We start from the raw sequence: 26,735 nt of genomic DNA, 5'->3' as shown, positions 1-26,735 counted from the left end.
AATTAATAAATTTGATAATTTTGAGTATATCAATTTTTTTTAAACAATCTTAATATTAATATCATCAATAGATAATTAATTTGAAAATATTTAATTAAAATTAAGTATAAGTTTATTAAACTTTTATCAAGATTCAATAGGAATTTCAGTACCAGCAGCACCATCTAATGGCTCATCAATATACTTTACAAATCTTAAGTTTCTTGCGTTTAGAAGTATTGCGTAAATATCATTTATAATCGTTTTACGTAATTGTAATTAGTGTAATAATCATAACAATTTTTATACAATTACTTAAATAAATACAGATGAAATAAGTATGATATAAAAATCAAATGAATCATTTGCAAAGAGTTATTATTAATAGTGTATTGTCGCTAGAATTATTATATAATTATATAAATAATGATTATATTTCATGGATTGTGATGTAATTAACAAATTAATATGCATTTTATAGTAATTGACTATAGGCAACCGGTAGATACATGTGAGGTGCAAATAAAGTTGCCTATATTGCGAGCCCGTCATATGTTTACCTGTCTAGTTTATCTGTCATAATTATACATTTTATCGTCGATTTGTTTCGTATCCGATGTTCGGCGTTTTATCTGGTCGCAGGATTATCTTAAATCGTGCGACGCATTCGGAAAATGCAGTGTTTCCCATTTAAAATGTACACAAATATCAAATAGCAGATGTCCTTTGAGCTGCATTCATTCTGACGTTATTTGATTTTACTCTGCACGTAGTTTTTTTTTTCGTTTGCTTCTACTCTTCATAATTTTCTTTGTATATTGTTTAAAAAAGGTCGTGGCGGTTGAAATATGTGGGTGAAACCGTCCGAGGTCCTGCTGGCGCACACCCTTTGGTTCGTAAACAACTTCTATCTTATCATTGCTTTCCACTGAGCATGAGGAAAACATCTCGAAAAATAGCTAAAAACCTTTTGTTCTCTTCCAGGGAAACCGAGAAGGCATCCATCTATTTCATACTGCAACACCGCAAAGGCCATGGCAACTCCAGAGGCCTGTCATCACTGCTTGTTGGCACCATGGACAGTATTTTTGATACCAAGCCACCACCGTATCGCATCCTCCATCAGACACCAACCTCAGAAGTTTATTATCGTAAGTATTTGGTCCTAAACATCATCAAGCACTTAAAAACAAATAAGACTCCAATAAGAATCCAGTTCATTTGAAATAGTACACTAAAAATACTTGCAAACTGAATTATTTCAATTGATTGTTGTAAAAATAGATTAAACAATTGATTCTAATTCTCTCATGTAATTGTTTATTGACTTTAGGTTACAAGTGTAAATATTTATATTTGACTAATATTTAAATCATTGATAACCACTCCCTAATTTTGTCAGTATCATACATTTTAAATATCTATCTTGGAATTGGTTTAAATTAAAAAAAAAAGTATTTGAAATCAATACAGTTTCCAATTAGGAACTGTATATCTTTGTAATAACAAATGCATTCCAATTTATAGATTAAGAAGTGTTATCTTGAATTGACTTTGAACGACATCATTTCTGTATAGTATTGACTTACTAAGTTATGTAAATACTAATTAGTGGAATGCACAAATTTTATTTTTCAACATATTAGATGATGAAAGTTGTTATATTTATTGAAATAAAATAATACGTACATACCAATTCAAATGAATCTTAGGAATATTAATTAATTACATAACGCAAGAAAAACCGGCTTGCAAATATTGTAAGGTAAAGAAAAGAAAAACCCGTTACTATAATACGGCTGCATCATTTCAGATGTTAATTAAATAGCAGGTAAAAATATATAGTTTTTTGTGGATTATTATCATATTATAGCTATGATAAAGTCTATATTTAAAATGAATCAACAACGGTTTGTCTCGAAATATGAGCGTCGTTTCGAAGGTTGTGCGAAAATAAATACATATATGTTTGCGGTTATTGCGTTTCGACAATAATTGTTGAAAAATTGTTCACTTGCTTTATTTATGTTACTTTTTTTAACAATTACTACGCATATCTGTTTATCAGCTACATACACTACTACTAATTATAGCTCAAATTTGATAAGTATAATATGTAAAAAAATAACAACAAAAATACAGTTTGCTTTTCAAATAGATAAAGCACATTGTCCGGAATTAAAATGATCATAATGAATGCTTTGCACTTCTAAGCAATTCATACACTAATTTGTTATTGTCAGTATTCAAGGCTGCAAGATATTTAATCTCTGCTTAACACATGACTGTAATCTGAGAGTAATATCAATTTACTTGATCTACCTCAACATATCTTACATTATCGTCTTTGAGTAATCCTATTATTTAGCGATATTGTTTTTATAAAGATAATTGAAAGAAACTTAACATTTTTTTAATTAATTCTTTTTTTTTTAATTATTTAGAAATAGCATGTTCAATGACACAGCAGGAGATATTAGCCGATTGGGAATGGCTTTTGGCTAACGTCTCCGAAACGCTGGGATCTTTCGATAAAGAGGACGACATCACGGATTTTGTCAAATGCAAAGTGGAATCTGTCCTGGCCACAACGCAGGAAGGTCACGAAGTAGATGGTAAGATGTTAAGAATTGGTTGCTCGCAGTTAACGTTTAATCTTTCAACCAGATGAAGACACGAAGCGATTCAAGGCCACCGCCGATAAATTCAGCCGGATCTTCTGTATCGGTCGTGAGGAGAAGCTTGTGAATTACTATTCATGCAGGTAATAGATTTATTATTGCGTGTATACTATTTTTTTCATATCGTTTTACTTTGGTAGCTTTTGGAAAGGCAAACTTCCCAGGCAAGGTTGGCTCTATTTATCGGTAAACTATTGCTGCTTCCATGCGCTCATATTGGGCATCGAAACAAAACTCCGTTTCCGGTGGTCGGACGTAATTGATGTGGCGAAGACGAACAGTTTACTGTTCCCCGATTCCATAAAAGTTAGCACGCGCGACAAGGATTACTACTTCAGCATGTTCATCAGGAAAAACGATACATTCAGCTTAATGGAACAATTGATCGATCTGGCTATGAAAAGGTGAGATGCTCCGAGTTTAGATAAGGCGTTTCGAATAATCCTGTTGTTTCAGTTTGATTGACGATAAGAGGAGTTACAACGAAGACAAGGATTTGCTGAACAAACTAAGGTATTATTACTTGTTTTATATATTTTGTGTTTTATTATTGTTGCTGCCCGCAGCAAGAACGTTCCGAAGAAGGCGTCGTTCCTGAAGAGGGATTTGGATGCGAGGGTGCAGTCCGAGGCATATCGTGTCGTGTTCCGTCTACCCTCAAACGAGAAACTAGACGGCTGCATCGATTGCACCCTGCTCACGCCGTTCAATAAAAAACACGTCGTGGGACGTTTGTTTTTATCGCAGAATTACATTTGCTTTGATAGCCGGGTAAGAGTAAGTGTGTATTTAGTTTTCTTTTATGTTGCAACATTCCCTCTTCCGTTACCTTCCGCTTCTCTTGTCTCTATATATATTTTTTTTTCGTACTTGTTTTTGTATGTCGTGCAAGTCTGTGTGTTCTCATACCTTGGGTTAATTTATTTATGTGCAATGGTTATTACTTGAACGGTTGGCATTCAGGTGAAGGAATTAGTTAGCCTGGTGCTGCCGCTACGGGACGTTAAGCTCGTGGAGAAGATTGAGAATAACGCGACGAACAGTTCGCTGGAGAAGGCTATCATCATAACTTGCGCGAATAAAATCAACAAGAGCAACTTCCTGTTTGCGCAAATCTCCGATCGCGACTTCTTGGTCGACAAAATCTCCGAGTTGTTAAGCAGAACCAACGCGAGCATGTAAGATTCGAAAGCAATCGATATTTGACTATATTTACATTATATACATGCTATATCAGGAATGAGGGATTAAATGGGGCTGGTGATGAGAATCAATTGTCTGCGGGTAGCGGCGATCAATGGAAATGCGAGCCGCCTCTGATGACTCTATTCCCGTTGGACGTCATTCCTCAGGTGGCCAAGGATCAAGAGAAAAAGGAAAAGGAATGGGAGCTGCACTTCAATATTTATGGTCGCGGTATTTCCATGTACAAAACCACAGAAGTTGCAAAATTGGTACTGGAAGGAATTCCGGATAAGCTTAGGATGGACATTTGGATGTCTTTCTCAGGTATACCTTATATTACTTTAATTAAGATATTAGTTATTCCATATTTAATTTTTCATTATTATTCATATATTTAACTTCACATTAATTAATGTATATTGATTACTAAAACATATCATTTTATATGTTTGTATGAGTTTCTTGAAGTATTGTTTATTTAGGTGCTGCCAATAAGAAGTCTATGAATCACGGCTATTACCGTAAGATGGTGGATAAGGCTTTGGTACAGCATTCGACGGCGAACGAGGAGATCGAAAGAGATTTACATCGCTCCTTGCCGGAACATCCAGCTTTCCAGAACAAAGTTGGTATAAACGCTCTTCGTCGTATTTTGTGTGCATACGCGTTGCGTAATCCAAATATCGGATATTGCCAGGCCATGAATATCGTGGCTTCTGTACTGCTGATCTACTGCTCGGAAGAGGAGGCCTTCTGGCTACTCACCACACTCTGTGAGAATCTTCTGCCCGATTATTACAACACACGGGTTATCGGGGCGATGGTCGACCAAGGCATCCTCGAAATCCTGATCGCCGAGTACTTGCCAAATTTGCACGTGAAAATCCAGCATCTAGGTATGATCAAAATGATCTCGTTATCGTGGTTCTTGACCATATTCCTCTGCGTCATGCCGTATGAGAGTGCAGTAAACGTGGTAGATTGTTTCTTCTATGACGGTGCCAAAGTCATATTCATGACTGCCCTCATGATACTGAATTGGAACGAGGAAGATTTGCTCAAATGTAAAGACGAGGGGGAGGCCATGCAAATCCTCGCAGACTACCTCAGCGGAGTCTACAACGACGAAGGCAGAGGCTCTATCCGAAACAAAAGCTACGATGATCAAAAGAGGAAAATGTCGATACAGACGTTGATCTATCAAGCTTACACGAAATACGGTTACATAAGTACCGGGCAAATCGAGCAGCTAAGGTTAAAGCAGCGTTTGAAGGTGGTTCAAGAGATGGAGGATAATTCAGAAAAGAATATTATTCGTTGCATAATAGGAGATGGCTACCTTTCAACGGTGGAATTAAAAGATTTGCTGAGTATTGTTAGGGAGGAGATTCTAAGTCAAAAGCAGCCGATGCCAGAGAAATACGATCCATCGCAGCAACCCTACGAATATTACCAAGTGGAATTCGAGTACTTCAAATTGCTATTCGCCGCGCTTTCGCCTTGGGGTAAAGGTGACCAATCCGAGTTCATCGCTGAACGGATCTTCATCGTGAGTGATTAATAAATTGCAGAAAAAAAAAATACAATTTACTTAATTTTAGAGTGAACGTTTTTTTTTTTTCAGTTGTTCGATGAAAACAAGGACGGCTATTTAAATTTCAAAGAATTGGTTTTGGCTATTTCGCTGACTGCAACGGCAGATCCGGCGCAGAGGTTGAAACTCCTATATACCATCCACTTACCTCCGATTCTCCGAACTGTCGACATGGAATCGCCTAAAAGGAATGAGGCTGGCGCCGAGATTGCATCGGAAGCCACCGATTTCTTCGATAGCATCGAGGCCGACGAGCTGAGCGTCGCAGTCGAATCCGCTCCGAGCTACTCTTTCCAGTAAGTACAAATACAATGCGAAAGGAAGAACAAGTGTTTATCCATAATTTATTGATTGCTTATCTGAATGGAAACGTTGATTCGTCGTCGACTTTCTGGCTGCAGTGCCAATTCGCTTTCGGACAATCCGGTATATCCTTGCACTCGTTTATCTAATCGAAAGAAGTTATTTATGTCAACAACAAATTTTATATAAAAAAATAACTCACGTTCAATTCACTGCACTTGGATTTTTCGTTGGGATCAGGAGGATTGCATTTCTTCGAAGATGTTTGGCAGTTGTGGCAGCCCGTGGATCTGGGTTTTGTGGCTGTGTACATCTTTGGCCTGTAGTTTCCTTCGCATACTTCCTGCTCCTGCTTCCAGAAACTGCACGGCTCGCACTTCTTTTCCATGACGACCCTAGGTTGAGGCGGTTCCTTTTTCGGACAAGGAGGACATTCTTTGGGCGGTTGGCCAGGCTCTCGGTATCCTCGAACGGCGACAGGTTTCGAACGAAACACATTCCTAATCAATAATTTATGGATGAACATATCTGGATGGAGAATTTTGACGGATGATTAAAGTTGTATGACATTATTTTGTTTTGTTTTAGGAAATCGTTTGAATCGCAAGCTTCGATCGACAGTCAAACCGAATCAATCGGAGAAAGCAAGAGTCTGAGCAATCTCAGAAACTTGGTTCTATCGAAGGACGGCAAATTCAATATGAAAACTGTACCGAAAATGACACAGCCGCACTTCGTCACGCTCTGGAAGAACGTTTACGAAATATTCCAGTTCCAACAGGAACAAGTATATTTAGTTAAAAAATAAATGTAAATCGATTGCCGCTAATTTTTTTTTTTGTACTGTTTAGGAAACTTTCCATGCCATAGCTGAGGTCGGAACGCTTCTGTTCGGTATGGGCGACGTCAGTAAGAAGTTTTTCATAAATAGGGACGAGTCGGAGGATTCTTTGGCAGCAGCAGCGGCCGCCTGCAATTCCTCCACGTACCTGGACGTATCCCCCGACAAAAATGGAAATCCTCAAACGCCGTCCGAGATCCTCCAATGGTACATAACAGTGGATCAATTTCTGGCTTCAGTGTTGAACTCTCGACCACTCGTCGAGTTCTTCTCGACGCGCGCCAACATTTCCGAAGGCATCGAGCATTTCAAGAACCGTAGATTCAGTAGATTGCATAGCCTGTAAAACAAATAAACCTTTTTACTATTTTTTATTTACAATGTTAACCATTCCGCAGGATTTGCTTGTTTACACAACATATTTAAATTGAAGAAAAAAAAATCAATTAATTAACGATGCTTGTAATCGATTATTTTTACTCTATACATATGTGAATAATGTTTCTGTATATAAGATTGTATATTTTATAAGAAGAAGAAAAAAAAAATAACGATTTGTGCAATAATTATTATTCGTAACCTTTAACGGTGATTTGTCTTCTTCTCTTTTTTTTTTATTTCTCCTATGTTTGCGTAACGCGTTAATTGTTAAACTTTGGACAAAGCAGGAAAAATAAAATGTATAGCATTTATCGGTTACGACATTGGGACGAGGACGCGCCGGGAATCGTTAATGAATGATCAATTTCGATTTGGATGCGACAATGCCGAAGCACTTTCTTTTTTTCTTTTCAAATTCTTTTTCATTTGTTGTATTAAACGTTTGTTTCTCGCCTCTTCTTGGTCGCGCTCATATCATAATCGCTATTAGTTAATACGTCCTCAAAGCTGTTTCGGCCAAGTTCATTTCGTGAACCAGTTTCTTTTCACATTTTTTCACCTCCGAAAGACACAAAATTGATGCATCCGCGGTCCGTTATTTGAACATGCCATCGACGGAAGTGGTCGACTTCTACAAGTGCATAGTTAGATCAAAATATGGACTACAAAGTTTGCTTGCTGGTTCTCTTATGTAAGTTTGCACATTTTATTATTTATATATAAAACATTAAAAAAATAACTCCTCAGTAAAGTTTTCAAATGATTTAAATTTCATACCTTTATTCATAAGTTTCTCCTTATTTTTTTTTTATTAATTTCATCTTCAAATCTCCTTCAAAACTGATGTTGAATATGATAAATTAATACAACAAGATATTTCTGATTTGACTAATTCATCATTTCCATTAGAATAAAAATACTGTTCAATTATGTAATTTATTTTCTTAGTTCAATGATGCACATTTAATAGACACTTTGATCAAAGTCCAATTATAACATTCTCGATCCTGTTTAATTAAATTTCTTGATTTTTCAAACAAAACTTTCAATATTTCTCTTCATCGCTCATCTTTGACATATTTTTACCGTTGACACCAAACCAGTCTTTCAGCATTGTAAATTTTGGTCCACAGAAGATGTTGCTTTTCACCGATAAAAATCTAGGCCAAAAAAGTATCTGCAACTAATAAATCTATTTTGTTTCATCGATTTCTATAGTAGTTATCATAATTTACTTGAAGGAAACGTACCAAAAGTTTTAATTATTTATTTTAATTTATCTTAACTTTAGACTATTTTAACAATTAATATTTTTGAGTTTTTTTTTAATTAAGAAACAAATTAATAATGTTTTTAATTGAAATGAAAATGTTTTAAAAATTTCAAAAGATCGTCCTTCTTTGCTCCATACGATAGACCTTGTAATTTCATTTTTGTTTATAATTTAGTAATGTTAATTTCCATAGTTATTTGTGCAATTCCATTTTGCTTTCTATGTACTTACATCCTTGTAAACTTTAGTCTTGACATTATGCATGCTTCTTTTGTAACTTCAATATTTGCTTCATTAAGTATATTACGTATTAACATAATAATAAATATGTATGTTAGTTGAATCAAGTAAATTGAATGAACTCATACTTAAAAAGGTTTTTGTATTTTAGTTTTAGGACTTGGAGAGTGTTACAAGTTCAGCATTGGCGATTGCATGATTTATTACGATGAGCCGTGCGACGCCAAAGACATCCAATTCTACCTATATTCGGCGACGAGGAGTTCGGTATCAATAAGTGTTCTGGATCCTTTCAAACCTTCTATACCATACGAATTTGATCCAAATGTACCGACGAAGATCGTGGTCCATGGCTACGGAGGACTATCCCTCGACTTTGCCACGAAAAACGTGACCGAGGCTTACAGGGAAATCGGGTACAATGTCATCGTCGGTAAGTTAACTCAATCAAAATACCGCATTATATAATTGTATTATTTTCGCCATTATTACATGGAAATCGCGCAATCCTGCTAAAAGTAACATTTTTATGCAATTCACGAGCGAAAGTTTGCTTCATTCGGTAAATTTACATTTTACATCTTTCGAGAAGCAGAGATTTCTAAACCACCAACAGATGTTGATGGTCAACGAATTAATTACTTATTGAAGAAATGATATTGACTAGACAATTAATTAATTAATTAATTGTTAATTTATTGAAATCTTATTCAGTTGATTGGAGCAGAATAGCGGCGGTTCCATGTTATCCAGCAGCTTTCTTGAATACTTGGCACGTCGGCCAATGCACCGCAATCTTAACGGTGAGCCTCTCGAAGATGGGCATCAGTCCAGATCGCATCCACATCATCGGATTCAGTTTGGGAGCGCACGTAGCGAGCTTCGCGAGTAATCATCTGCAGAAGACATTGGGTGTTCCGTACTCGAGGATCACAGGTATTTCTTGGTAACATCATCGCATTCTCTGAACGTGTTATGTAATTCAGGTTTGGATCCGGCTCTACCGTTCTTCGCGACTACAAACAACGAGTGGAAGCTGGATGCTAGCGACGCTCCTTTCGTTGATGTTCTTCACACGAACGCTGGATCTTTTGGGAAACTGGAAGCTATTGGTCACGTAGACTTTTACATCAACGGCGGTAGTCTTCAACCCAATTGTACTAAGAATTCATGTAAGTTCAAAATCTATATATTAAATGCTCCTAACTTATTAGTAAACTTACTTTCTTCATTTTAAATTAATTTAATTAAGAAAAATAATATAAAATTATACTTTAAACTTTCGATTTTCAGATCCTCCATTGTGCAGCCACATGATGGCAGGTGCATATTTTGCGAGCACCATAAGGGGTAGAAAACATTACGGCTTCGAATGCCCAAGTATATTCCATTATACTTTGGGTCTATGCGAAGCGAACAAAGCCAAAGTGCTGATGGGAGAACACGTAAACAAGAAGTAAAAGACTTGCAGCATCCGACGTATTCCATTAATAACCATTACCATCTCTGGTTTCAGATCTCGGGGCAGCTATTTCGTCGATATATCGGCCAAAGCAATTAGCAATTAACGTTAATTGAGTTTGCATTGAAGTTTGTACATATTCTTGTTTATATATATTTTTTTATACAGTCGTCTTCTGTTGTTGTTATTATTATTAAACGATATAAATATAAAATTGTTCGAAAGATGCCTTGGCTGTTTACAACAACTTCTAATTAATAATTGATCCATCCTTGTCCAACTGGGCCGAGCGACGCTCAACTAACTGTTTCAAAGCTTACGCGCTGCCTCACCAAATATCCATACTCGCGCTGCATTTTGAATCAAGCACATAGACGCTGGCAAAGCCAATACTTGCACACACATTTATCATTTTTTTGTTGTCGTCGTTACCATGGAGTGAGCACTAATTCTACCGAGAAGAAAATCGTTTATATTTTGTATAGTTTTAAGAGAGACCAAAGAGAAATCATGTTTATTTACGGTTTATTAGTTATTTTCGCTGCTGGTGAGTTTTTAAACTTTGTGTTATATTAATAATTATTATTTTATTCAACTTTAGTGCAAGCACATCAACAGCCACCTTTAACCCTGGTACCGTATGCACCTGAAAACGGCCAAGACGATTACCACATAATATTCCCTCCGATTCGGCAGGAACGACAGGATACGCTTAGCTTCGGTTCCTGCGTTGTGGCTCTGAACAGGCAAGTAACACCAAATTCACGTTTATACCAAATACCATTTAAATGTATGATTTGCAGGGAATGTCCGCATTCGGATGTACAGTACTTCCTTTACACGCGCGAGCATCCGGATAATCCGGAGCCGATCAGGATTGGTGCGGAGGAGGGTAGCTCGAACATCTCGTCCACATCCTTCAACCTGAGCCGACCAATTAAGATCGTCGTGCACGGTTACAATTCGGACATGTACATAAACGGCCTGGTCGAAATCAAAAACCGTAAGCATCGACCTGATTTCGTGCGCGGACTTATTAATCAATCGCACATTTTGCCTTTAGAATACCTCATTAACGATGCGTTTAATGTTTTCGCCGTCGATTGGAGTCCTATAGCGCAGGGTCCCTGTTATCCTGCGGCCGTATGGAACTCCAGATTCGCAGGAAGATGTACCTCGTTGTTGGTGAAGAGGTTGCGCGATTTGGGCGCATCTGATATACATGTGATAGGATTCAGTTTAGGTATGCCTTTCGAATTCCATATTATTATCCTTTATTTAGTAATTAACATTTTTTTGATATATCAAGAAATGGTTAAAATATTGTATTTTAAGGAGCTCATGTAGCCGCCTTTATGGCCAACCATTTGAAACCGTACAAAGTACCAAGAATCACAGGACTGGATCCAGCTCTACCAGGATTCACAACCATCGATAACTTGGCCAAACTCGACGCATCCGATGCCGATTTCGTCGATGTTCTTCACACAAACGTCTTCGTGCAAGGAAAAGTTGAGCGTTGCGGCCACGTAGATTTTTACATGAACGGCGGTATAGTTCAACCTGGATGCTGGGCGGATAACAGTAAGATGAATAAATAATAAATACAGCAACGATAACTTTGATAATCGCTTTTCAAGGGTTCTTCGCCTGTAACCATCATCGCGCTCCATTCTATTTTGCCGAATCCATAAACAGTCCATTGGGATTCTACGGTTGGCCTTGCGTAGACTATTTATCCTACGTGGTTGGAAGGTGTCCTCCGCAAGAGCCGCAAACTCTTATGGGAGAGTACATAGATAAAGCAATAAACGGGATGTACTTGGTGATAACAGATTCGGTTTCACCTTTCGCTGTTGGCAAATTTAATGGTCCCACCATAGATATTCTTCTGAAACATTACGAAGGCAATAGACTCTCCGACTTTGAAAGGTACAAACAAGAGTTGGATAATTGCGACGACAATGGTAACGACAACATTGTGAAGAATATCAATAGACAGCCTCCACCTCCGTTCATTGGAGACGAAGCATACGATCATATTATTATATAATAACTGATTATATTTATATTTCATGGATATTAATTTAAATAATTATTTGTTTATGAGTTCGTTAATAATACTTGAGCGCATTGTCTTTTTTGTTCCTTTCTCTCAAAAAGAATGTACTTATACTTTGTGATTATGAGTGTATTATATATTTAAATATTTGAATAGCTTAACTGTAATCTTTGAGAGATGGCGTATAAAAGTACAGCTTACTTTTCCATATGCAGGCAACTTCTTATACATTGGAGCGCTACCTTCAAGAACATTCACAAATGTTAAATATAAATAGTTAATATTATTAATTATGTATTTATGTAACTAATATTGTTTCTAAAGTTCTTATTTTTATTTAATAAAGTATAGAAAAGTTTATGTAACAGTTGGTAGAATTGTATATTCGGTAATGAATTCAAGAATGCATGTCAAACAATGTCAAATTATTGTACATTACTTCATGTTGGTGGGTCGCGGTTGTAGCAGAAGTCGTGAAAACCAACAAAAACAATTTACTTGAATTACATAAACTCGTGTATTGAGTTTGCCGCCAACGAACAAATATTATGTATTTGTGATTTGCAAGTGTTAACTATAAGTGAGTAATATTTGAGTTAAAAATTAACCTTCTTGGCGCTTTCGTTAATCGATAATAAAACGTTTTGACAGTGGTTAAAACTGCATTAAGAAATAACATAAAACATTGATAACCAATATTTTCTTGCAGGTAGTCAATAATGTATAATGGAATTGGGTTAGCCACATCCCGTGGTTCTGGAACCAATGGGCATGTGCAGAGGAATTGGGCTCTGGTAAAACCTACGAAGAAGGAAAAGAATTACAGGACAGAGGAGGATTTAGCTGCCTTGGATGCAGCAACCAACAGACAACCTAACAAGGAGATTTTGGATCATGAACGTAAGAGGAAAGTTGAACTGAAATGTGCTGAATTTGCTGAAATTTTGGAGGAACAAGGGTAAGTTTTTGAAAGTCCGAACTGTTGTTTTCGAATGTTAAAGTTGTTGTTTGTAGTTTCAGTGAAGAGACAATCAGTGCTAAAGTTAGTAACTACAGGAGCATGTTGACGACGCATGAGAAGAAGTTAGACAAACCCACGGATATGTGGGGAAGACCAAGGTAACAATATTATTTGAGTGCATGGGTTTAGATTATATATGTGTCAGGTTGCGAAAATTAGGGGAAGTTCCTGTTTGCGTTCGCAATTTTATCGAGCGGTGCGCGAAACCGCCGGCGCCGCCACCCCCGTATCCGTTTCCGGCGCGTCGCCGCCGCTCTTAGTTAGATGTCGGTGGCTGCGGCGGTCGCATCGCGTGCAATGACTTCGCGAAACAATGCAAAATGCTCCACGGGGCGAAACAACCTGAAATGTGAATAACTGATTAAAAATATACAAAATCACACATGTCTTCCATTAGTAAATAAGATCTAGTCATATAGTTTTTTTTTTTAAATAAGTTAGTGCGTAAGAAATCGGGTCTTCCAAATCCAATAAGTTTATTTAAGAGAAAATGTATTTCGGTGGTCGCGGCGGTCGCTATCCTCCGGTCGATGAGCGGGCTATGTTCGAGAGGCTGTGGCGCGGAGCCCTGTGCCAAGCTCTCGGAGAGAAACTACCACAGAGGTACTATCCACAGCATCTCAGGGTGAGACCGACACCATTATCTGCTGGACCAGCGGCTTCATGCTGCTGCCATTGCCATTGCGTGCCGCAATTTCCTACCCCCGGGGAGCGGCATCATTGCGCCGCTGCGGCGAAGAAAACCACGCGCTCGGTCGTCAGGTAATTGGATTTAATTGATTTAAACCGGCTTACGGTTAAAAGGATTTGAATAGATATCCATCTCATTTCGGAATGGCGATGGAACGCGCACGCGACCATCGCCAAAGAGGGTGGACTTTTTTTTTTACTGCATATATATATTTGCATCGGGGGGTTCAGTAACCCCTCTCGCGTTTTTATGCCCAGCTGCGCACCCCTGTTACACAATACTCCCCCTCGGAAATTCTGACTCAGTCCTCGATCGACCTTGCCATGGTTTGCTTCAATGAAACGTAATTACAAACTTTTATTTTATTTTTGCCATTTCCAATATTACCGTTTATTAGATTTATTATTGCTAATATTAAAACGTATTATAAAAATACAACAAAAAAAACAAGAATTTAACATTTGCTATTGTTGCTAAGAATTATCAACAATTTCTTAGAGATTAACATAATCCTGATAAATCCGTTACTTTAATAACCAGAACTAATAAACATGTTTTCTCAAGATTAATTGCAAAAGACCGGATCAAAAGAAGGAGTGGCCGTCTGAAAATCGATTCTATAGTTATCGCGACCAAATAAGAAACCGGAAAAAATCATATTGGATTTCCAATTACATAAGAAACAAAAATTACTCATCTTCGGATAAAGAAAAATACAATATTTTCAATTTCATAAGAATAAAAAAATTTAAAGATTCGAATGAACAATCTTACATTTAATATGTTGCACCTTGTTGTTTTGTATTAGTAAATATTGATATAAATAAGTGTGTCACGTATTCCAACACTAACCTTCGTTCTATTGATCCACGAAGTATATGAAACACTATCTTAAAATGTTCGTTTTACTGCGGAAGTTTATTTACGTTTGCACCGGTTTATCTTCCAGTGATCATTCTACATAAATACAAAATAATTTAAATACTAACAATTTGGTTTATTGTCTCAATTTTAGTTATAGCATACATTTAGTAGAATCTTACTAAAAACAGGCAACCTTCAGATTATTGATCCGTGACGTCTTTGAGGGTATTGCGTTTAATATTTATTTACGTGTGGTTCATCTTATATTAATAGATAGTTGCATTTCAATCTAAATATAAAATAGATTAATTGTTAACACTAAATAATCTATAGTTTTACTAGGACACATCGGTTAGTAGAAGAAAAACTCTGGTAACGACTTAAATATATCTTGCATATTATGCGGCAAATTGCCAGTGTTTCTGTGGCATTGCCAAGAAAATCCTCCGCGTCCGAATTAATTAATTTTCCGTATAATATCCTACAGCTGTTCTCCGGATAATCCGTATGGACGAAATTTCTGTTCTCTTCTAACCAGCAGCCACGTCATTCACGAATGACTGTCCTTTATAATCTATGCCAGTAGTAACAATGTATACTTTTTCTGTTATTAGTGTCACGGAAACCCATCAAGTGGCCGAAGCCCTGCAAGAGAAGAACGCCAGGCTTCGAGAGGCCTTCGGGATATCCGAGTATTTTGTGAACGGAAGCAGTTTCGATCCGGATAGGCAGGCCAAGGAGGAGGTGGCTAGGGCGAACGCCATCCAAAGCGAGAAACTGCGAACTTTGGATAAGGAAAAACGCTACGAATTGGTGAGGACCCCAAGTCCTCCACCCACCGCTGTTCAAGAAACTGCAACTTCAGAAACGGGCGATCAAAAACTGAAGACGAAAAAGCGCAAACACAGGTTAGTAATCTCATCAGACAATAATAGTATTATCTTATGTTAGAGATATATTAGTACTTTGCTCGCCGCAAATTTATTACATAATTGTTTGAGAAATTCACTATGCATTAAACTTAATTCCTGAATTGTAACAACTACAAACCAGATTTTTTAAGATTCGTGGATTGTTTTCTGAGACACTACCAAATTATTGGAATTGATTAAAGTATTCTTTCATTACTATTTACTTCATCCAAATGTAAGTAGTTCCAACGTTACTCAAACTACTAACATTGTTTTTTTTTTATTATTACTATTCAAATCATTATTGGTTTTGGTGGCCATTCACTTTTGCAATTAAACTAGATTGCTGGAATAATTGCCGTCTTTGTACTTTTTCTAGTTTCTAAATATGTTGTTTAATTCTAGTATATCTGAAGAAGGAAAGAAAAAGAAGAAGTCTAAGAAGCGCAAGAAGGAGAGGTGAGTAGTAACAACGATGATCTTTAAAACAGGGTGTGACTTGAGTCGCGATTTATTTTCATTTTGACGTTATGTTGTTATATCCCTGCGACTAATTCCCTTCGTTCATCTAATTTTGAATTCTTTAATTTTCGTTCGAATAGACACACATAATACACATAAACAAAACGAACAAGCGAAAAGAGAAATAAAATAAGTAAAAATTAGAAAAGAAATATAAGAAATCAATTTATTGATTTGATTTGTTGTTTTTGTTGCAAGTGCCAAATGTTTAGGCCCGATATAACGCACCCAGGTAAATGCTCTAAAACCATAATATAAAATTTAAATCAGATCCTACATTTTTTTTTGGAAATCCTGTTTTGTAGTCATAGCTCGTCTATCTATTATTATATAATATAACTCGATCGTCGATGTTCTCGAGTGCACATCAGTATTTAATATGGATCTGTTTAGGGCGAAGAAAACTAAGAAAAAGAAGTCCAAGAAGCACCACGAGAGCGAGGACAGTGACGACTCCAGCAGCGAGGCATCATCCAGCGAAGACGAAGAGAAGACCAAAAAGCGGAAGAAAAAGGTTAGTGCCATCGCCGATGTTTCGTAGAGGAATCATTTTTTTTTTTTAAAAAAAACGTACTAAAAGAGGATGAGAAAACGACGATTCAAGGCTCAAACAAAATAGCAATTTCTTACACTGTTAGTGTTTATTATTATTTTTTTTGATGCTTGGATTACAACATATTCTCTCATTTTTAATTGCTTGACGCTCTGGTCTCAAGAAGGTATTGTGTGGCATATTCTTATTATTGTTGTTGTTATTTACTTATTACGATTTATTTGAATTGATTTTCCTGCAGCGTTCTTAGAAAGCAAAAGAATACAGAATGTGATCAAGTAAAAAAAAAGAAGTTCTTTCGTTGCATGACAATTTTTAACAACTTTTTTCATGGATCTCGTTGTGAAGTGTTATTATTATTATACACATATATGTTACTTATTTGTTGTTAAATGTTACTGTCTATTTGTGTTGTTTGTTTATTACATACTTACTTACCTCTCTATCTATTTCTCTCTGCAACGTGTTTAATGATTGTTGCTCCTATTTATTTTATTATTATCATTATCAACATTATTTTGATTTCGTTTTGATTTAATTGTCTTTTGCGTTCTGTTGATCCGAAAAGTTAAAAGAATTTGTTCTGTTCTTGAACTTATTGCGCTCATTAATAGGAATAGCCTGACTGACTCTCTGTCTCTCTATCTCTGTGTGGGGGCGCATAAAAAGTTATTGTAAGTACACACAACCAAACGAACTTTGGGCCCCGTAATAAACATTTTTTTTTACTTTTCTTTCTCATGATTTTTATTTTGTTGATTTTCGTTTTGTTTTCTTTTTGCTCTCTCTATATCTATCTCTTGTATATTCTCTGTATCTATCTCTTTGAACACTTATATAATTACAACAAAAAAAAATGAAATTTGCGGTGTCCCCAAAAAGTTTATTGATACCTTCATCATACTGATATGTTGCATGCAACCAAAATTCTGTAATATAAAAATAAAAGGTGTTCCTTTTGGGAGTTCTTGCAGAATTGTTCTCTCTGCATGTAGCAACTTCCAAAAGGTCACAATTCGTTGGAAGAGTCGACGTGCACTTGATTATGATTTGATGTGCGTGCGTATGTGTGTAGATATCTTTTTTTGTTGTTTTCAATTAACTACTTTTATTTTCTGTCACTTGGGTTGGTTTAAGAATTTCTTTGGGATTTGGGTTTAGCTTAGCGCGGTTAATTGAACTGATTTAATAATATGTGCGAATTTCACACAGAAAAAGAAGAGCTCCAAGAAGAAGAGGCAGCACCACAGGAGGTCCACTTCGGCAAGCTCCAGAGACAGGTATATTCCTCTAATACTTCTGTTATTACGTATGCAAATTTTTGTTATGTGACATTTTTGTTACAGCTCTCCTGAAGTGAAAAAGAAAAGGCATCGTTCAGTATCAAAAGGTAAAGATGATGCGACAGCTGTCAAAGGAAAGCAGCGCTCGGAATCGAAGAAGAAGGTTCAGCACAAGCACCGATCCAGGACTCCTGTTTCGAGGACGCGATCACCGAAAGCCGATAAACCGGTTAATAGGAAGGAGCGGACACCTTCGCCGAAGGAACAGAAGCGTCGCGGCAGGTCCAGGGAGAGGAAGAACAAGGTAGAGAAGACGACTCGAAGTGGTTCGATGGAGCGCAGGAAGAGCAGGCGACCGTCACCAGAAGAAATTACAAAAAGAAACCAGAACCGCCGCAGCCCGTCGAGGGAGCGGAACAACCATTATCGTAACCGCAGTCCGATTCGCAGAAGCATGTCGAAGGAGAGGAGCTACAGGAATCCTTCGAGAGATCGCAGCCGCAGAGACAGGAGTCGCAGCAGGCGTGGTAGAAGCCCCGAAACAAATCGTAAACAGGATAGGAGTTTAAGCAGATACGATAATGACCGTGTTGTTGTAAAACAGGAGAGAAGTCCTGTCCGGAGGGACTATAGGAAGAGTCCAATGAAACGCGAGAAAAGTGAAACTCGTAATGAAAAGAGTCCTGCGAGGCACGAGAGAGCGGAGAACAGTCCTGTAAAACGTGAAAGAAGCCAGAGCGGTAAACGAGAAAGGAGACGTGAGAGAAGTCACTCCAGGCATGATAAGAGTGCGAACAGACACGAATCTAGTCCTGGTAGGCGAGATAGAAGTCCTAGCATGCACGAGAACAACCGTGGAAAAGTGGATAGAAGTCCAGACAAGCAAGAGCGCAGCCCATTCAGACAGAGTCGCAGTCGCAGCAAGCGCGACAACAGTCACAGCAGGAATCGCTCACGAGATGACAGCAGAAATAAGTATAGGAATAAGTCCAGGGAGAGGAGAACACCAACCAAGCCGTTTGTCGAGAAGAGATCCGAAAGAAGGATGTCCACAAAGTCTCCAGAGAAGCAGTCTGCCAGCAAAGTCAGAACAAGGACTCCAACTTCTCCGCCTCCAGCTATGCCCGAGAATAGAAAGAAACGTAAGAACTCGCATTCCGGTTCAGAGCCGAACAGTCCGAAGAAGAAGCGCTCTCCGAGAGTTCAGGTACCCGTCGTTAGACTAAGATCCTCAAGCGATGAGGACGTTTCTGATAGAGACTGCGATAATGTTGACGAAGAAGGCGAACGCGAGAAGAGGATGCTTCGGTTGCTGCAAACCGATTTGGCTGCAAAAGCACGCGAAGCTATCGAGAAGAAAATGCCCAAAAAGAATGCATCAGATAGCAACATCAACAATCCGATTGCACCGCTGGTGAACAGTGGGCAGGCCGATGAAGATGAAGGAGGAAAAGGACAAACCAAAGGAGATGACGACGACAACCACAAGCCTCAAGCTGAATCGAAATCCAGGAGCAGGAGTCGAAGCAGCTCGAGGTCTTCATACAGGTATAACAATAATTAATTCGAATATTTCGAAGCTTAATTGATTGGCTTTAACTTAACAGTCGTTCATCGTCATCCTCGTCGTCTAGTACGAGATCATCTAGATCGAGAAGCAGGTCTAGTTCGCACTCTAGGAGCTCTTCGAGCAGTTCCAGTAGCACTTCAAGATCTCGTTCCCCTTCGATACCGAGAAGGCACGGCTCGCCCAGTTTCCTGGATCGCAGGAGGATCACCAGGTAAGGCCGACAACAATCACTTTTAACGTATTTTATTTTCAATACACACACACCCACACTGTATTTATTATTATTATTACCATTATTATTGGCATGGCTTTTATTTTTATTTTATTTTTCTCTTTTATGTTTCAGACGATAATAAAATTGTGTGCCGTTTATAATTATGTTGGATAATTATTTTTTTTTTTTGTTCTTTTCTTACCGATTAATTACATTTAAGTTGTGTAGATTGTAATTTAGTTTGTAGCATTATTTTTATTTCTCCGTTATTTTTTTTTTAATTTTACTTTCAATTCCTTTTCTTTCTATATGATTATTATATTCAATTACAATTCGGATGCTCAATGAGACGTATTATTATGATTTTTAATTATTATCATTTTCTTTTCGATTTCCTTAGTTTAGATTTTTAATTTGTATACTTAAACGAATCCACCTCCAATCATCGACCCGACACACATCCACACAGTTTATTTTATTTTATTATTATTTTTTGTCTTTATTTTTCGTTTCTGTTAATATTTTATGTAGATTTTACACACAAAAAAAAAGAGAATAAACATTAGCAAATGGATGTAATTTTTGTTATTTTAATGATCAAATTTGCGAAGAGAGTTTTACAGTGAGGTAAGTTCAGCTAAACTTTTATTTTTTTTAGTCACTTAGTGGGGTAAGATCACACATCCAAAAAAAAATAAAGTAAAAGTTTTAAAATTTCATTAAAATACACAAATACTTCTGGTAAATTACATAAAACTGATATAAGTCATTTAAAATGAGGATGATTTGGATATGCGATCGTACCGTGCGTTCAATTCAATGTGTGTGACGAGAAGAGAGGAGAATTTTTTGCATGGTTTTCTTGAGTTTCTAAATTTGCTACTACTAACTTGTTACGTTCACTAATTGCCTGTTGTGTATGTTGACTAACTCCCTAACAGCGCTAGGAAGAGGCCGATACCTTATTGCCGGCAGACGCCGTCTTCGCCCTCTTCAGCAAGTAGCTCCAGCAGCACCTACAACAGTCCTTACTACAATAGACACCAACGAAGCACCAGCAGATCATTGAGCCGATCAACGGTCACACCAAACGCAGACTTCAAATAAGCTTTTTTTTCACTTCAACTTAAATCCAATAACAACAACGATATTAATTTAATGTTAATTCTTTTCAATTAACACCTAGGTGATATTATTTCTTAGATCAAATCTATCTAGTCACGATCTAGTCTTATTTAATTAATTAATTATTTATTTATTTATTCTAAAAAAGAAATGCTCCGGCATATATACCAATGATTTTAATTCTTAAATCTAGTCAACCCACGATATTATTGAATTAAGCGACAATTTGTAAATACACAAATGAAAGGATATATTTGTTCTCATTATTCTGTGCAATGTATTTAAGTTATAAGTTTTTAAACCAAATTTGTATAAAGATCTGAGGAGAAGGATGAAAAAAAACCAGAGTTAGAAAGATCGATTTAGTACAAATTGGCCTATTGATGTTTTGGCCGTGTATCTCGAGAGGAACACAAGCGTATATAGATCAGTGGCATATTAATAAATGAGGAACAAGAAATCGAGAAACGTTCTCATTATTCTAATTAGCAAAATTCTTACATAATCAAATTGTATTGCATTTGAATCTTCCAAATTATGCCACTGATATTGTAACTAAACAATAATTATATTTGGCAAATGACCAATTGATATTTACTATTATTATTATATATACATTATGATATATATATATATATAAATGCATCTATTAAACAAATTGTAGTTTGTGAATTGTTTTCAATGTTGTGGAAATACATACATATATTAAGAAAGATGAAACCAGATATAATAAAAATTGTATATGGATATAAATCGCTGAAAATAATAATAATAAAAGAAAAATCAAACAGTAACACCGCAACACCAAGTTAGCACCACCCAAAATCCTGCATTATTTCTTTGTTGTTGTTAAATTATTGCTTTTTCGATTTCTTCTGTTGCTCTCTCCTCTTGTTGGCAATGTAAATGGTCCAGAAGAAGCCGATCAAATTAGCGATTAATACTCTCAACTGTAAACAAAAAATTTTGGGTAATTCTCGTTGACTATTTCAGTTGAAAATATTTACCATTGGTGGGACGACACTTAAGTTGAGCATTTGGATGAGGGTCAGGTATTTCCAACTGGAAGCCAATACCGTCCAGTAGAGGGACTGCAGCTGCACCAACGCTTCTTTGTGCGATTTACCCTCCAATCTTGCGATCATGTACAAGCTGAAAGCCTGGTAAAGTGGTGAATAGATCAGTCGTTCGATGACCAGATTCTTGACGATGGCGAAAGATGCATCTTGGTTAACGGTACGTTCCAGGAATCCATAGAAATAATGGGGAATAGTTCCTCCAAAGAGTAATCTAAAAAAAATCAAATTAACTCATAAAAGTTTTATACATTTTATGATTACATCAGATGAAGTATTGTAATGTTAATTAATGATAATTTTCATTACAATTACATAGAAAATGTAAGGATATTAAGATTTTTGACACATATCTAATAATAACATTTTCGTTTAAAAAATTTCTTATTGTTTCCATATATAATAATCTACATTATTGTTAAGAAATTATTAAAATTAAATATTTTATTATTATTTTCGATAATAAATAATTTAAATGTTACAAAAATTGTTACAACATTAATAAAATTGCTTTTCTTAATTGAAAAACTTAAATAACAACACTTTTAAAATTTAGCAAAAACGAAACCGGTTTTTAAGTATTACAAGGAATAACAAATTACGTAATTTCTAACAGCAAGATTAAAGAATCTTTAATATTATCCTCAAGTAATGTTTCCGTCTTACCCAAATAAAGCGTAAGCAAGTAGACTGCGCTGATTCAATATCTTGTTGCCAGCTAAGTATTGCGAGGCCAAGTTACCGGCCGATGCTATGACGCAGCTATAAATCAGAAAGGAAAACCATAAGTGTGTTTTAGATGAGGATGGTTCAGAGGTCATCTATACAAACTTACCAGCTTATTGCCTTTGTTTTTATAGGATTATTGAACAGATTAGAGAAGTAGAATCCTAGGAAATCGTACAGAGGTTTCGAAAGCACCATTGTCACGCACTGTACGTAAACACTTGAGCGCTATAGCTATACACTCAAGTTACATCAAACACCTTGATGAGGCAAAGTGCACGAACTTGTGATAAGCCACCATCAAATCAAACACTCTCTGCTTCTATCTCTCTCCCAACTTCAACTAATTGCAATCAATTAAGTTGCAAATTGGAATACATAAATACTTTTTAGATTTATGTTGAATGAAAAATAAAATAAAAATTCATAATAACGATGACAAAACAACATGGTCGATGACCTAATTCAACAACCATTTCTTCCAAACACACCCATTTAATGGCGCAAAGAAAATATTCTTTATTTGCCTTGGAAATACTCATTATATTGAGAGCGCAAATTTGAAAATTCAAGTTTTTTACTGTTTCTAAAAAAATCAAAATTCAAATGCAACCATATATACAACTTAATGTAAGTTAAGTAAGTATGTTTACTTGGAATTACTAATTCATACATTTTGTAACCATAACGTAGTGTTAGAAAAGTAAATTTCTTGTAAATAATTCATGATAATGAATTCGTTGCAAGATGAAAGGGAATAAATAAATGATAATGAAGATTATTGTACTATCCCCGCATAAGACTTTATGTTATTGGTAATTATAATATATGGAATAAATATATAAAATATCATTAGCATCGCAACCATTTAGCTCCAATAAAACAGCTTCCTCGTTATCAATTTCGCTGAGTGTAGTAAATAATTGTACTAAAAAAAATTGATTTAAAAGGCAACGAAATTAAAGTCCGGTGTAGTGGTTCTCGGTCGACGAGTTCCCACTGCGCCTAGAATTGAAGATGCTGCGCTTCTTGTTATCCTTCTGTTCCCTGCAAATTTGTTAAATTATAGATATAACATGCAAAACTCTGGTGCACCAGGCGACAAACCAACTTGAAGAACGACAGGTGCTGTTCCAGCAGGAATCTACTATTGCACTGCGACAGTTCAGGCCAATGAAGTAAAATCTTCCTTAAATAGGTCTGCAAACGTTTGCGTCTATCCTCCACTAAAGACGAATCCTGAAAAGAAAATACTAAATGTGATAAACGTTTTTTTTTTTTTTTGGAGGAGTAATTAAGTTACTTTATTACGTAGACTTTTCTTCGGCGGAAAATCGAAAGAAGAGATAGCCGAATCTAGCTTCTTCAAATCAGAGTGTAACGCGTGGAACTGCGCATATCTTCTGTAGATATTCCACTCGTCGTTGCCGGCTCTCAAATAAATTTGGTATACATGGTGGGCTTCCGAACCGCTTCCTAAACATAATCAACTGTATTATTATTACGCTAAGATGGGGATGTTAGTAAACCTGTAAGGAATGCAGACGGTATCCAAACATTAACACAGCCCCTGTCCGCTTCGTCCTCTGAATTCAATGGTCCCTTGAACTCCTCGAGCTCCTTACGCATCTGCTCTATCTGAGCATCCTTCTGATACAGATTCTGCTGCAGCATCCCGTTAAAGTCCATCAGCTCCGCGTGCATCTCAGCCACCTGCACCAGCTTCTTCTCGTACAGCTTCGCTTCGCTCCTGTAATCCGGTCCATCCTCCTTCTGTTTCAACAGTTGCACTGCGCCCATGTAATGCTTCAATTGCTCCTTCAAACTCTCATTCTCTTTTTCAAACAGTTTCAGTCTTCCTTCTAACCTACTAACCTCCTCCCTATTCTTAATCTCGATGCTCGAAAGGACTGCACTAATGTCGGCGGCCATTTCGACATCGCCGTTTGCTTGGACTGGAGTCAGTTCGCCGATGTCCGGCTCCAAGGGCGTCAAAGTCCCTTCGATCTGGACATTCGGGTACTTGTCTCTGGATCCGCTGTTCTCCACGCTCAGTTTTCTCTGCGGCGTCTTCGACAGCACCTCGTCGGATCCGTTGCTCTGGGTGTCGCTGGACCCGCTGCTCTCTTCCTCCATACTCGCACCACTTATCGACGCAAACACTTGTTTACTCTCGAAAGTCTCCGAAATTACGCTGCTAATACTCGATGGTACACTCGAGCAAATATCATCAAAGTTATCGTCGTCTTCATTATCATCGAACGAAATTAACTGTTTCGCCACTTTCCTCTTCTTCTTACGCTTATCCGTGGATGCAACCTTTTCTGGAATAGCAATTTCAGAATGTAAATAACACATTCAGTTCAAAGCGTTGTAAACGAGTGCAAAGCGTTAATGCGAGCATTGTTCTAAATTTGATACTCACAAATTATCATTATGCTACTGATAATTGTAATTTATACAAGTAAACAAATGAACAGATTATTCAGTAGGGAAATTATAGTATTGCAAACGAATTATCAATTTGCGTATTTTAAAAAAATGATTTCCTTGATATATTCAAATAACAATTGAATGCAGTACTTGAAAATACCTACCTATCAATGGAGCTTCGATAATTGGCTCTGGCTTAACAACACGATTAGAGCTCGAATTCAGTTCCGGTTTGTCGATATTCACAGCGAATAATATGGAAGCTAAACCTGCTGCCATATTTGGCAATAAATTGCTGCGCTCATGATCGCAAAGGAAAGCCCAATGCTCGTAGTATGTATGCAACAAATCGGGATCGCTCAATACCTTGTGGAAGTTCCTCTCCAACGAGCGCTCGTTCAGGGACGAGCGTATCCAAGCCTTGCACTTGCCCCCGTTCGTCCAAACTTGCTTCAGCAACTCAAAACGTTCAAACTCATGCCTTGTTAAATGTTTCTTAATAAAAGGCCAATATGCTAATGAAAACAAACACCAAAGTTAAGAAACAATACACTCAAACTGAAACCAAACAAAATGTAATTCTTACATGGGGTATCGTTGTTCAAGTGAAGTGTAGTTGTGACAACCTCAGATACTTGTTTCAATGTGGAAATCTTCTCAAGCGGCCTGTTCCTGAGCCCATGCTCGAATACAGCTTCCAGTGATGTGCATAAGGACGAGACACAACTGTCAAATTCTGTAGCAATCTCGGTTTTGCCACCAAATCGCCTCTGGCACAATTGCACACATTCCAGGAGCTGATTCAGCAGTCTACAATGGAAATGATTAATACTGCATTGCTGGATGCATTATAATTGTTGACCTGTTAATGTCTTGATTTAAGCTGGAGTTTGTTATTGTTGTTTGAGACATCAGTTTCAACACTTGTAAAGTGCCTCCACAGCGTCCCTAAAACAATGCAACGTAATTATATAAATAGGACACTAGAAGTGTAATGAGGAAAAACTGTTACCGAAGAAAATAGAAAACTACTGCGACTGGAGGATCCGCACTAGTGGGAGGTTATTATGTGTCCTTGTGTATGATTTCATTTCCAACGTTTCATTGAGAGGGGGGAAAGAGAACATACAGTGAGAAGCATAACAACAGCTGACCACAGGACTAATCATGTCTCGCTCTAACGCACCAAAACATCATTTACCATTTCATTTCATTTGCTTTGTTTTATCTGGAAAAAAGGAAAACAACAACTGATATCCTTTAACGATATACACAAATCAAGAACGCAAAAGCCCTAAAACTTTTACACAAATTTATATATATACTATACTTGAATATATAAACAATAATATAATCACCTTTAAAACATAATTGTATTATTAAAGATAATTCAATTACATAAATAGTATACTGCAACCCAAAATACAATCATCAATTCAAATTTTTTTTAGCAGCTTCATTTGAAAGCGAACAAATGATATAAGAAAACTGCCAGTTGGAAAGTTGAGACATTTAGTTTTAATGCAATGATCTAGTTAGCTTGAGCTGAGGGCATCGAAAATCATTTTGGTATAGCATGGGCGAAGATATCTACTTGAGTTGTTATAAAACAGGAATTCTACAAAAATCAAAGAATATATCAAAAAGTAACCACTCATCACTTTATTACATTCCTTTCGTAACTTAAATTTAAGAAATGAACAAGATCCATGTGCTGTTTTCAATGTTTTTTTTTTATATATTTT

The 26,735-nt window shown here is 36.8% G+C and overlaps 6 protein-coding genes across 14 annotated transcripts; 3 read left to right on the top strand and 3 right to left on the bottom strand.

Moving 5' to 3' along the window:
- The first annotated feature begins 524 nt into the window (after positions 1 to 524).
- Positions 525 to 7,009, top strand: LOC108557314 (TBC1 domain family member 9). Of its 2 annotated transcripts, none has more exons than XM_017913781.1 (13): positions 525 to 871; positions 964 to 1,130; positions 2,424 to 2,594; positions 2,647 to 2,743; positions 2,801 to 3,064; positions 3,117 to 3,173; positions 3,227 to 3,431; positions 3,624 to 3,838; positions 3,898 to 4,169; positions 4,328 to 5,394; positions 5,470 to 5,735; positions 6,331 to 6,529; positions 6,594 to 7,009. In XM_017913781.1, the coding sequence occupies exons 1-13, from the start codon at positions 828 to 830 to the stop codon at positions 6,927 to 6,929; spliced, it is 3,360 nt and encodes a 1,119-aa protein (XP_017769270.1). In that variant the 5' UTR covers positions 525 to 827; the 3' UTR covers positions 6,930 to 7,009. The 2 variants fall into 2 exon arrangements, with proteins under 2 accessions (XP_017769270.1, XP_017769269.1); XM_017913780.1 differs by having other exon boundaries at positions 3,227 to 3,437.
- LOC108557315 lies at positions 5,742 to 6,310 on the bottom strand. The gene is made up of 2 exons (XM_017913782.1): positions 5,945 to 6,310; positions 5,742 to 5,887 (listed from the first exon to the last, which is right to left on the bottom strand). The coding sequence occupies exons 1-2, from the start codon at positions 6,266 to 6,268 to the stop codon at positions 5,795 to 5,797; spliced, it is 417 nt and encodes a 138-aa protein (XP_017769271.1). The 5' UTR covers positions 6,269 to 6,310; the 3' UTR covers positions 5,742 to 5,794.
- A 1,633-nt stretch (positions 7,010 to 8,642) lies between the features above and the next one.
- On the top strand, positions 8,643 to 11,992 carry LOC108557306. Its single transcript, XM_017913766.1, has 11 exons — positions 8,643 to 8,910; positions 9,192 to 9,413; positions 9,464 to 9,649; positions 9,771 to 9,933; positions 9,994 to 10,030; positions 10,255 to 10,486; positions 10,541 to 10,685; positions 10,743 to 10,942; positions 11,003 to 11,182; positions 11,275 to 11,523; positions 11,580 to 11,992. Exons 1-11 carry the CDS (start codon positions 8,673 to 8,675, stop codon positions 11,990 to 11,992), a joined length of 2,265 nt encoding a protein of 754 aa, XP_017769255.1. The 5' UTR covers positions 8,643 to 8,672.
- A 437-nt stretch (positions 11,993 to 12,429) lies between these two features.
- On the top strand, positions 12,430 to 21,365 carry LOC108557310 (serine/arginine repetitive matrix protein 2). Of its 6 annotated transcripts, XM_017913773.1 has the most exons (12): positions 12,430 to 12,581; positions 12,711 to 12,959; positions 13,016 to 13,120; positions 15,192 to 15,485; positions 15,894 to 15,947; positions 16,404 to 16,524; positions 16,727 to 16,729; positions 17,776 to 17,843; positions 17,910 to 19,394; positions 19,454 to 19,627; positions 20,242 to 20,257; positions 20,572 to 20,653. In XM_017913773.1, exons 2-12 carry the CDS (start codon positions 12,721 to 12,723, stop codon positions 20,575 to 20,577), a joined length of 2,565 nt encoding a protein of 854 aa, XP_017769262.1. In that variant the 5' UTR covers positions 12,430 to 12,581; positions 12,711 to 12,720; the 3' UTR covers positions 20,578 to 20,653. The 6 variants fall into 6 exon arrangements, with proteins under 6 accessions (XP_017769262.1, XP_017769259.1, XP_017769263.1 ...); XM_017913770.1 differs by lacking the exon at positions 20,242 to 20,257 and having other exon boundaries at positions 20,572 to 21,365; XM_017913774.1 differs by lacking the exons at positions 20,242 to 20,257; positions 20,572 to 20,653 and adding an exon at positions 19,763 to 19,810.
- A 115-nt stretch (positions 21,366 to 21,480) lies between these two features.
- LOC108557308 (peroxisomal membrane protein 2) lies at positions 21,481 to 22,883 on the bottom strand. The gene is made up of 4 exons (XM_017913768.1): positions 22,667 to 22,883; positions 22,498 to 22,593; positions 21,763 to 22,045; positions 21,481 to 21,705 (listed from the first exon to the last, which is right to left on the bottom strand). Exons 1-4 carry the CDS (start codon positions 22,753 to 22,755, stop codon positions 21,610 to 21,612), a joined length of 564 nt encoding a protein of 187 aa, XP_017769257.1. The 5' UTR covers positions 22,756 to 22,883; the 3' UTR covers positions 21,481 to 21,609.
- A 452-nt stretch (positions 22,884 to 23,335) lies between these two features.
- Positions 23,336 to 26,158, bottom strand: LOC108557316 (sorting nexin-29). Of its 3 annotated transcripts, XM_017913784.1 has the most exons (9): positions 26,003 to 26,157; positions 25,853 to 25,938; positions 25,577 to 25,800; positions 25,155 to 25,505; positions 24,433 to 24,881; positions 24,087 to 24,375; positions 23,861 to 24,033; positions 23,669 to 23,796; positions 23,336 to 23,604 (listed from the first exon to the last, which is right to left on the bottom strand). In XM_017913784.1, exons 2-9 carry the CDS (start codon positions 25,900 to 25,902, stop codon positions 23,517 to 23,519), a joined length of 1,752 nt encoding a protein of 583 aa, XP_017769273.1. In that variant the 5' UTR covers positions 25,903 to 25,938; positions 26,003 to 26,157; the 3' UTR covers positions 23,336 to 23,516. The 3 variants fall into 3 exon arrangements, with proteins under 3 accessions (XP_017769273.1, XP_017769272.1, XP_017769274.1); XM_017913783.1 differs by having other exon boundaries at positions 24,087 to 24,881; positions 26,003 to 26,158; XM_017913785.1 differs by having other exon boundaries at positions 23,509 to 23,604; positions 23,665 to 23,796; positions 24,087 to 24,881.
- Between the last annotated feature and the right edge of the window lie 577 nt (positions 26,159 to 26,735).

Source organism: Nicrophorus vespilloides, unplaced genomic scaffold (genome assembly GCF_001412225.1).
Source record: "Nicrophorus vespilloides isolate i.1.1-1 unplaced genomic scaffold, Nicve_v1.0, whole genome shotgun sequence".
Taxonomy (NCBI): Eukaryota; Metazoa; Arthropoda; class Insecta; order Coleoptera; family Silphidae; genus Nicrophorus; species Nicrophorus vespilloides.
The sequence above is the reverse complement of the archived record's forward strand: the minus strand, read 5'-3'. Positions and strand labels throughout refer to the sequence as shown.